Source organism: Lactuca saligna, chromosome 4 (genome assembly GCF_052625555.1).
Source record: "Lactuca saligna cultivar CGN05327 chromosome 4, ASM5262555v1, whole genome shotgun sequence".
In the NCBI taxonomy this organism is placed as follows: domain Eukaryota; kingdom Viridiplantae; phylum Streptophyta; class Magnoliopsida; order Asterales; family Asteraceae; genus Lactuca; species Lactuca saligna.
In genome coordinates, this window is record NC_136420.1 from 164525860 (window position 1) to 164537301 (window position 11442).

The 11442-nt window shown below is 33.0% G+C and overlaps 1 protein-coding gene across 1 annotated transcript; it reads left to right on the forward strand.

Annotated features, from left to right (window-relative positions):
- The first annotated feature begins 8771 nt into the window (after positions 1–8771).
- Positions 8772–11140, forward strand: LOC145038900 (ent-kaurenoic acid oxidase 1-like). The gene is made up of 8 exons (XM_078987119.1): positions 8772–9108; positions 9202–9676; positions 9811–10071; positions 10164–10247; positions 10337–10415; positions 10490–10596; positions 10682–10800; positions 10920–11140. The coding sequence occupies exons 1-8, from the start codon at positions 8867–8869 to the stop codon at positions 11008–11010; spliced, it is 1458 nt and encodes a 485-aa protein (XP_078843245.1). The 5' UTR covers positions 8772–8866; the 3' UTR covers positions 11011–11140.
- Positions 11141–11442: the final 302 nt, after the last annotated feature.

Sequence of the window (11442 nt, forward strand, 5' to 3'; positions counted from 1 at the left end):
TAGGTATACTTGTATACTTTTGAAAATACTTATATTTTATAAGTATACTTTTAGTTCAGAGCACTTCGTCCCCTTAGTGTTTATAGTCTTATACCATGTAAGGTTTGGTATACTAGTGCACTATAAAGAAGGGCTCTGATACCAATGGTGGAAACGTTTCGGGGCGAAGGACGTCATGTAAGTATCACAACCAATGTACATAGTAAGCATAGTAAACACAAAACATTACATTACATATGCATAATTACATTTGTTTAAAAGTAAAGTGATACATGTTTTAACTGTACAATAGTTTTAACAAAAGTAAAGACGTGTCTTCTAAAACGCCCCGTCTTCTCCAAAAGATCACGGGGTACCTGTCTAATGTGGACCTGAGAATACAAGCAATTTGAAAATCAACATAAAGCTGGTGAGTTCATAAGATGTGTGTTTATGTAAAAATATCATGTTTCCTTTGGTTTTTTGAAAAGTTGTTATCGAAGAAAATCCCATATTTTCTTATAAAGACAGTTTAGTTAGAACTTCTAAATTTCCGTTTGGTACAACAGTAGATAGTTTAATACGTAAAACTATAGATTGAAAACCCCTGGGAATACCATCCAGGACAACAGTAGGTAGTTTTAATATATAAAACTATAGATTTAAGGAAGATATATAATCCGTGAATAAACTTATATTTTATATTAATATGTATTGTAAGTCGGATAACCATGCTAATATGACACGAGACCTCCTTGACGTTCTTCAGGCGTCGGATGATATCTAGAATTTATCACCCCAGGCATGCCCGCCTAACTATAGATAGAAGTTAAGGTGCGGGATTGTCATTCCCGAATAGATCTATTCACAAATTTGACGCTCTCCCTCCAGGAGACTCTGGTTATACTTCCGGGGAGGATTTACTGATAACCCGAAGGGTTTAATGAAGATAAATCTCACAAGCTAGTATTAAATTATTCACGGTGTACTTGGTCGTTATCAAACATCATAATCGTTTTGAAACATAATATAGTGAAAACAATTGAATACAAAGAAGTTATCTGGCATGATACTCTAAATTAAACAGAGATAAACTGAATCCACTGTTGTAAAAATCCCGACTAGGTCCCGATTAATCCCTAGGCGCTACTCGACCGATTAGACGGTGCCTAGCGATTAATCATTGCATACATAATGTGTGAAACATTATAAAACGAAGAAATTTTAACATTTTGAAGAAGATTTATATTAATGGAAATTATTTGAGGCATGATTAGTGTTGTATTAATCATATTAACCTATTTTGTTATCATATTATTGGTATTTACAAACTTTGATATGATATTAGTCATATTTATTTTTTAAAATTCAAAAAATTAGCAATTAATGGTACCCGATTAATCCCCCGATTAATCTCCGCCTAGCCGATTAATCCCTTGACCCCAGTCTACCGACTAGCTAACGTCGAGCGTTTTTTGCAACCTTGACTGAATCAGACATAGTTTATCTATTAACTTTGCATGAAAATATGTTACCGTAAAACAAGAACTAAAGATCCCAAATTATTCCCATAATAATTTGATTGTTTTGATTGTTTCTCACTCTGTAATTGAAATCCATGTGGTTATATTCGATAAAACATCCCTTATGCTTTGCATAATACATAAGGGGTAAAGATATCTATAAGTTTGCTAGATATTTATAGAATTTCATCAGTTTTAAGTTTCGAAAACATTTATAATTTTCTTGTATTACCCCCTGAAAACATTAAAAAACACGGAAAAGGCGTAAGGATATGAACTCACCAGTCGAGAAGTGTGTCGGTTGGACGCTATGTGTTAGTTCGGGGCTTGAGAATGCATGAGGTTCCTATGTAATATGAAGAGATACATAATTGTATCTAATTAGACTTTGAACCACTAATTATGTAAGAGAGTACACTCCGAGACACAAAAACACTTCATTTCAAGTGTTAGGAGTGACCCGGGTAGCATCTAAGGGTGAATATGGCTTGAATATAGATTTTTCTCTTCAAGAGTAAACTCCTAATGGAGTTTTCGGCCCAATGGCCAACTCCCCATGAGTTTACGTCCGTAAACGCATGGTGGGGGTGTTCTTGGTTGCTTAATGGTCTTATAACTATTGTGGGGTGATACTAAGCTTAGTTTTAAGGCATTGGAATGGAATTTGAACATCAATAGGACCATTTGAGGAGTTTACGGCAGTAAACTAGGAGTTTATGGCCATAAAATCTTATGTACCCATCCTTAATGTGTTTTGGTAGTCCTAGGTTAATTACAATGCACAAAGGAAGGTTCTAGGGTTGATTCCATGGCTTAGGAAGTGATTGGGACTTGAATTGACCTTGGAAAAGGAGTTTACGGTCTATGAAGATGTTCTTGGTGAGTTTACTACCTTAAACACATGAGTTTACGGTAGTAAACTCATGTTTTTCCATGATTCATGTGATTTGGGGGTTGAAGTTTAAGCATGCTAAGTTCTAGACCCATTTCTAAGACAAACAAGGTGTTAAGGGCACTTTAACACCCATTGGAGGAGTTTAAGGTCTAAGAAGAGGTTTTTACAGTCCAAGAATGTTCTTGGGCCATAAAATCAAGTTTGACCCATTTGTGTATGTTTTGGTGCATCTTTTGAAGGATTATAAGGTTCTATACTCTCATGGGAGCTTTTGGAGGTGTTTAAGGGCAAACTAACACCTTAAAAGGTGTTTATGGTCCATGAATGAGGATTTATGGTCCAAGCATGTTCTTGGGCCGTAAACTCATGTTTACTCCCCAAATGGTAATATTTTGGTGATCTAAGTCCAATCTTGCAAGTCCAAAGGTCTTAACTAAGCACTAGAAGTGATTTGGAGGGGTTTTGGGGCTTTAAAACCCTCTTTAGAGGTGTTCACGGTTTTGGGAGGTGTTCCTTACCATAAACACTTGTTCATGGGTGTTTTGAGTGATTCAAACATGAATTTGCATACTAATCAAGTTAAACAACAAGTTAGGATAGATTGCTTACCAATTTGAGGCTTGAAAGGGGGGTTTTTGGATCAAAATCGGATTTTTAGATAAAGAGTAGTGAGAGAAAGTGTTTTAAGAGAGATAAAAAGATTCAAAATGATGTCACTCAATCCCTTATATAGGGGTTGAGTATATGGCCCGGTGGAATTCTACCCGATACTAACGTTAAATGGTGCTTTTGGTCGTACCCGATAAATTTGCCGCAATCTCGACTTTGATGAAGCTAAAAATTTTCCAAACGAATATGGAAAATATTTTAATGTTTATAATGTATCCCGACACTTATGAAACCGAAATAGAAGTCGCAATTAAATTAATTTAACTCAAACGTTAGCAGAACAAATTGAATACAAACGGTTTTATTTTACACGAACGATTTATAATGACGGAATAAATGACGAGTTGTCATATAACATTTAGCACATAAAAGAATTTTAGGCAACTTTCCTAAAATATACTAGTGCTTTTGACTTAAAATATGGTAGACACTCATATCAAAATCATTGATTAGCATTCTAAGTTTAAGTCTAGAAATCCTACAGATTTCCTAGTTCGTTTAAACTAATGCTCTGATACCAACTGTGATATCCCCAATTTCACGGCCAGAAAAGACCGATTTGTTTATGCTTTGTTTTAAAATCAGAGTTATCTTTTAAAGAAAACAGTTGAGGAATTTGTCCCAAAAACAAAATATGATAACTATTTATCAAAATATTTCTCAAAAAGAATGTATTTTTGTTAAATAATAAAACCTCGGGATGTCATGTTCCGATACAGATCAAAAGCATAAACAATATAAAATAGACCTTACAACAGTCATTTATAACCACTGATATATAATCCAAAATCTCTCATCAAGTCCACCAACTTATATGCTTGTGCCATTACCAGCAATGCAAAGAAAACTGAGTGGGTCAGGCTTGGGAGCCTGGTGAGCATATAAGGTTTTCAACCCACAGTAATATATTTATTATATTCAATCATCAAACAATCAACCCAATTACCCATCCCCATTATCTTCTTTATTTCTTAAGGTTTTACCCCAAGAATCGACTATACTTTCTTCATTCATTCCTAAGGATTTACCTAAGGAACTGGCACAAAGTCCATTTGCTACCAAGGTTTATACAACAGGTACTACGTCGCATAGTCACCAGGGTTCATACAATTGGCACTACGTCTCATAGTCACCAAGGTTTACACAATAGGCACTATGTCTCATAGTCACCTGGGTTTACACAAAAGGCACGAAGTCACATCGTTACCAAGGTTTATCAAATAGGCACGAAGTCGCATCGTCACCAAGGCTTACTTAATAGACATGAAGTCGCATCGTCACTAACTATTCCATCTACCCATGTTCTACCCAAAATTTTTGTAGATATAAATACAAACACAATTTAAATCATTTAACACCCGTATAAAAATATCAATTCCAAGTCCATCTCAAATAGATAATTAATATATAACACACAACATGTATTTCATAGCTAATACTTTATATTTATGTGTTAGAAGAATGTAATTATGCACTCATGCATATAAACAACAATATATATATATATATATATATATATATATATATATACACATAACACGTATTTTATAAAATACTTCATATCTATGTATAAGATGAAAGTGACTATACACTGACCTGATCAGAAGATGATCGAACAACACTACGACTTGTAGAAGTAGTATTCTTGGGTAGATCTGGAAGATCTTCACAAAAAATAGGCTCCTCGCGAGCAAGGCTTCATCTTGGGAATCTCACTTCTCTGGATCTTCGGGACTTCAACACTTGCTTCGGGGCTCGGGAATGATACCGGGGCTTTGGGATATTATTGGCACGTAAATCGAGGCAAAAACTAGAGAGAAAGAAAGAAAATGAGCAAAGAAAATGGTTGATATCAGTTTCTATTTATAGGCTGCTGGGTTTAGGATTACGCTGGGTGTAATTTCCAAGTACGTTGGGCGTGCTCAGTACGCTCAGCGTAATCTTGGTTACACTGGGCGTACGCTTCGGATAAGCTTTGGCATGAGTGCCACGACTTTCAAAAATTCATAACTTTCATAGACGAGCTCCGTTTTTGATGTTCTTTATATCCACGCATAGGTGAGATTATGCTCTACAACTTTCATTTAGACTCCGTTGGCTAATTTTGAATTTATTTTATTATATTATGTTTAGTAGGCCGGGACAGGAAAACTCCATTATAGATTCACAACTTCTTCATATGTATTTCATACTTTTATAAGAAAATAAGGGATTTTCTTGGAAAAACGCACGAACTTTGGAATGGTATACATATTTCTCAAAACCGCTTATAAACTCACCAACTTAATTTTTGACACTTTTTCTTTGAAATAACTTGTATTCTCAGGGAACCGCTAAGCAGGTTTGGAAACCAACTTTTGGGGATTAACGCTCTGACGTTAATTACTTCTTTTGAATGATGTTTATGTATTTATCTTTTGAACATGTAATGAATACAACAATGTAAACATTTTGAAACCTTTATATGTATGGTGGTGTATACTTTCTTTACTATGAACTGTTATGATACTAAATATGACATCCTCCGCCCCCGAACGTTTCCGCCGTTCTGGTTTGGAGGTGTGACAACAATGGAGGCTCAAAATGGAGCGAAACACTAAGTAATAAAGTGTTTAAATAGGGTGCAAAATCCCGGATCTAAGGTTTCCCAAACCCCGTCCAGCTCGTCGAGTTAGTCTTCCAAAAACACCCATGACAACATTCCTACTCGTAAAGTTCTCACCCTTGAACTCGATGAGTTGCCTTCTTGATTGGAGGTTTTTCTTTCCTTAATTGGCCTTCTGGCTTACGGGTTTACATGATGCCTAAATAAGAAGACAAAAGATGAATGAACAATGTTATAATGATATAAAAGGGAACTGTGTCGCTATAATACGAAAGAATTGAAATATAACTAAAATTTACATTTTTTTTTGTTTTCCTTATACTATAATAGATATATTGTTTTTTTTATGTGTGAATATATGTATTAGGTTTGTTTTTTTGTCTTTTATATAGAAGAAATTATCTATTTAACATAATCCATCTTTATTCTTAACAACACAAGATACACTCATCACACCATCATAACAAAACAAACCCAGAGTTGGTGGTTTTTTTCATGGTTCAAAAAAGCATGCTATGACACACCTTAAGGCGTGCCATTGTGCGAGACGTGATGTAGCCGTTACGAAAACGTCAAAAACGGGTTTGTTAAGTGTGACACCAAAATAACATGTCAAAGCACGCATTATCGCGTTATGATGCGGGGTTTTTTCAGGATGCGAGTTTTTTTGTTTTTTTTTATCATACCTAAAATAAATGAGTTTTTATTAATATTTTCTATTAGATATTTATATCACTTCTAAAAACTTCATATATTTGACAAAATTCAATAATTATATGATTTATATCTTTTAATGCATATAATATAGTCACGCCTTGAAAAACATCATGACTCGCCAATGCTTGCCACGTCTTAACTTTCATCTTACTGCCAAGCTACGCCTTACGTTATTTAGAACCTTGTTTTTTTTCCTTATTATAGATTTTATCTTTCTACTCTTTCATTATGGCATTTTACCTTTAAACTGAATTCACCAATGGAAATTTCTTTTCAGCATGATAAATGATTTTGCCAACAATATTTAAACTTGTGTAGGGGTGACTACGAAGCAAGCGAATGAAAAGTTAGTTGCTTAGGCATTCAAACTTTCTTATACTAAGAAAAACCACATATATCATATGAAAATCTGAATAGTTGTAATTTATTCATGCGTTTTCAACTTTTCAGACGTTATATATATATATATATATATATATATATATATATATATATATATATATATATATATATATATATATATATATATATATATATATATATATATATATATAGAGGTTCAGGTTCATTTGAGACCATTCTAATTTTGTGAGACCGTGATACCAAATCTAAAAATAATTTTAAAATGCAAAATAAATGGAAAAATCCAAAAATTCTTTTTTTAAATATTATTTTCGGAACTTGAATTAACTAAAAAAAATATAAAAAAAATATTAAAAAAAAATAAAAAAAATTCCGTTTTTTTTTTGAAAAATACGTGAAATATTCTAAATAGAATATTACACTGACATATTCTAAAAAATAATTTTAAAATGCAAAATAAATGGAAAAATTTAAAAATTCTTTTTTTAAATATTATTTTCGGAACTTGAATTAACTAAAAAAAATAAAAAAAAAATTAAAAAAAATCTACTTTTTTTTTTTTTTGAAAAATACGTGAAATATTCTAAATAGAATATTACACTGTACATATTTTAAAAATAATTTTAAAATGCAAAATAAATGGAAAAAAAAAATTTAAATATTATTTTCGGAACATGAATTAACTAAAAAAAATAAAAAAAATAAAAAAATGCGTCTCACGGTCTCACAAAATACAGGTGGTCTCAAATGAACCTAATCCTATATATATATATATATATATATATATATATATATATATATATATATATATATATATATATATATATATATATATAATGGTTTTCACGTGTGTCATGTTAATGTCATTAGTTTATAACATTGACACAATAGTGACATAGTAAATGGTAAATACGACATCCATCGACACATGTACGTAATCATCAAAACATGATTGTCTAAACATTGCTTCATAAAGTGGTCGATTTTGTAAGTGCGCCATAATTTCGCGTCTAAGTTCAAGTCTGCAAGTTGTAGTAACAATTTTTGTGTATTTCTATCATGCTACAGTCAAAATAATTATTAGTTAGGGATTTTTGTATGTATATTCCGGAGTGGAATTAGTGTTTTTGATCATGTATTCCGAAATTAGGTTTTTTCTTGTATTCAAGAATTAGGATTTTTCTATGTATGTTCCAAAATTCGGAAATCGGGTATGGTAATTCGGACCATAATTTTCGGCCCAAAATTTTGGACCTAGTTCATTGTATCCCTGACAAGATTTTCGGGTATGGTATTTCGGACCATAATTTTCGGACCAAAATTTTGGACCTAGTTCCTTGTATCCCTGACAAGATTTTCATATTCCGGACTAGCAAAAATTATGGTTTTTGATTAAGATGTATCATGCAATATAGATGTATAAGTTTATAATCCTGTAATTGCGTTAACAATATTAATGTTATAGGAAACCTTATAATACCTATATAATTGCATAAACTAAACATTTTTAATGTATAATAAAAATTAATTGCATTTAATTAGAATCAAATTTGAAACTTACAAATAAAAACTGTATTTGTTCACTGCTATCAGAAGACATTTTCAGTTTATAGAGGTGTCCGGAATGAGATTTCGAAATTCAGTCTGAAACAAAGGATGTCGAAGTGTAGTCGGAAACGGGTTAAATGATATAGATTACCGGGTCGGAATTACTACCCATTTAACCGAATCGGGTCTGGAACAACCATTTCGAACAAAGTAGTAATTTTTTATTTTGCTTTTTTTTTATTTTTTTTTTATTTATTTATTTTTTTTTAATTAAACAATAAAAAAAGGTAGTTTGATTACTCAATTTCCCTTTTAATTAGATACCTTAATTCTTGATAATAACGTCTTTTAATTATATCCCTTCATTTTTGATAATAACATCTGACCAACTATATTGGTTTTCTTTATCATCGACCAATCAACACTCTCTTCTCACTTGAAACAATAGCATAATATGCGAGGTTGTCCACTACTGGTGTTCGAATATCATACTTCTCTAAACGCATCTTTTCTTCATGCCAAATATAAACAGTCATTGAATGTATAGTAGTAGTTATCTAACCAGAGATGGAGATGGCCATATGGTTGACGGTGGTGATGGGAGTGGTGCCACTGGTACTGTGGTTATTATGGTGGTGGAACAATGTATGGTACTCTTTAGTTATCACAACTCTCCGTTCATCCAAAGGCGGCACCACGCTGCCTCCGGGCCACATGGGTCTTCCTATCTTGGGTGAAACGCTGACATTCCTATGGTACTTCAAATTCCTCCGTCGCCCTGAAGACTACATTACTTCAAAGCGTCAAAAGTAATTATTTTCTTATGTTTTTCGTTTACATATATACTGCCTTTTTTATAAAGTTTTTATTCAAGTTCGATCTATTATTATAATATTAAACAGGTATGGCGATGGGATAGGGATGTATAAGACTCATCTATTCGGTAGACCATCAGTGATTGCGTTTTTACCATCGACAAATAAATTTGTACTTCGAGATAACGAAAACTTCAAGTACGGATGGGCAATGGTGGAGCTTGTAGGCAAGACGTCATTAACTGGGGTTCATGGAAAATCGCATCTTAGGCTTCGGAGTTTTGTTTCTCGAAGCATTAACCAGCCAAATGCGCTTCGTAGAATCGGCCTCGCAGTGCAACCACGAATGATCTCAGCCTTACAATCGTGGACCAAATGTCGTAATATTACTTTCTACGATGAAATGAAGAAGGTAACATTCGAGAACATTGGTATGTATTTTGCTAGCATTGAACATGGCCCTACCCTCGACAATCTTAACAAATACTTCGCCGGAATGATTAGTGGATTGAGAGCCTACCCATTGAATATACCAGGATTTACATTTCATCATGCGCTTCAGGTATTATTTATCATTAGTTATTAACTTAATAATTTTCAGCGTAATTGGTCATGATAAGAGATGGTGTATTTAATATATATATTGTCCATTCATAAGTTGTCTAAAGAAGTATGTTGAAATCGTTTTTTAAACAGTGTCGCAGAAAAATCCAAGCGATTTTCAAGGAAGTGTTGGATGAAAGGAGAAACAACTACAATGGAGATGATCAACCTATGAATGATCTAATGGATGGTTTGATGAATCTGAAGGATGAGGAAGGGAACCGTTTGAGCGACACTGAGGTTCTCGATAACATGACTAGCATTCTTCTTGGTGGGTATGAATCAACTACGGTAGTCACAATGTGGGCTGTTTATTATCTTGCTAAATATCCAGAGGTTTTACAAAAGCTTCGGGTAAGCCTACGTACACCTAGCCATGTTTTACTTTCTTTGTGGAGCTTATTTATGTTAGTTACGTACTTACGTATACCTTGAAAAATATGTAGGACGAGAACATGGCTCTCAAAAAGAGCAAGAGCGAACAACTTGTAACAAGCGATGAGATTCTAAAGTTGGAGTACACCATCAAGGTATGATTAATAATCTTTGTTTTGCTAAATCATCTCCTTCGGGTTAAACTTGATGTATGAATCCTCTATTTTGGAATTTATGCCTTTAGGTTGTCGATGAAACAATCCGATTGGCGAATATAGCTGGATTTCTATTGCGTATCACAACAAAAGATTTGGAGTATAAAGGTAGTCGATCGTTCTACTATTTATTTACTTGTTCTTATTAAGTTTTTATAGCCGTTTCATTATTGTTAATGCAGGGTATACTATACCGAAAGGATGGAATATGATTCTATGGCTTAGGAATGTCCATATAGATCCTAAAAACTTTGACGATCCATTGTGTTTCAACCCTGATAGATGGAATGTAAGTATTAAGCTTCTCAACTTTGTTAGATGTAATATATTTATTTATTTATTTTCTCTGAAAGCTAAAAAATATATGTTTTAAGGGATCAATGCTACCAGAAAACTTCCAAGCATTTGGATACGGTCCTAGAATTTGTGCAGGAAATATGGTTGCTCGTTTACAAGTCGCATTGTTTCTCCATCATTTGTCCACGGGATACAAGTATGATGATATTCAATACGTGTCGTTAATACATCATTTATACATAGATTTTTGATTAAAAAAAGTGAAACTTTCTATTAGTATTAATACATCGTTGAATTTTTTTAATTGAATATCAGATGGAAATTGATGAATCCGGATGCGAAAGTGAAATATCTTCCACATCCTAAACCAGAAGATGGTCTTCAAATTACTATTGAAAAACTATGAATCCAATTAATTGGAGAGTCTACTCGTTCTATATTTTCGATATTTCTTTGGTCAAACCGTCAGTTATGACTTATGAGTACTTCTGCTTGATTGAAAAACAATATCCTTAATTGTACCGTTATATGATAATAGTAGGAAATTTTGAATGTTATAATGTTATTTTCTTGATCTCTATTGAATGTTATTGATGAATTTATTGTGAGATTAACTAGGTTATAGACTATGAAAATTACGGTTATAAAAATAATAAATTTTTTATAGTAAAACTCATAATTAATAATTAACTAGATGCGGAGCCCCGCAATACGGGGCCCGGATATGTAAACTTTTCTTGGTCGATTGTCATAGCTTGTTGTTTTTCGATACATAAAATCGATGACCTGTAAGTTGTAGTTGATGATTTAGATTCAATTTTTAAACAATTTGATAGTA

Excerpts from the sequence above, each read along its gene's own strand:
- LOC145038900 (XM_078987119.1), top strand. The coding sequence starts at position 8,867 with ATGGAGATGGCCATATGGTTGACGGTGGTGATGGGAGTGGTGCCACTG. Across the intron at positions 10,597-10,681 it reads TCAACCCTGATAGATGGAAT|GGATCAATGCTACCAGAAAA; the intron begins GTAAGTATTAAG and ends ATATGTTTTAAG. Across the intron at positions 10,801-10,919 it reads CATTTGTCCACGGGATACAA|ATGGAAATTGATGAATCCGG; the intron begins GTATGATGATAT and ends ATTGAATATCAG.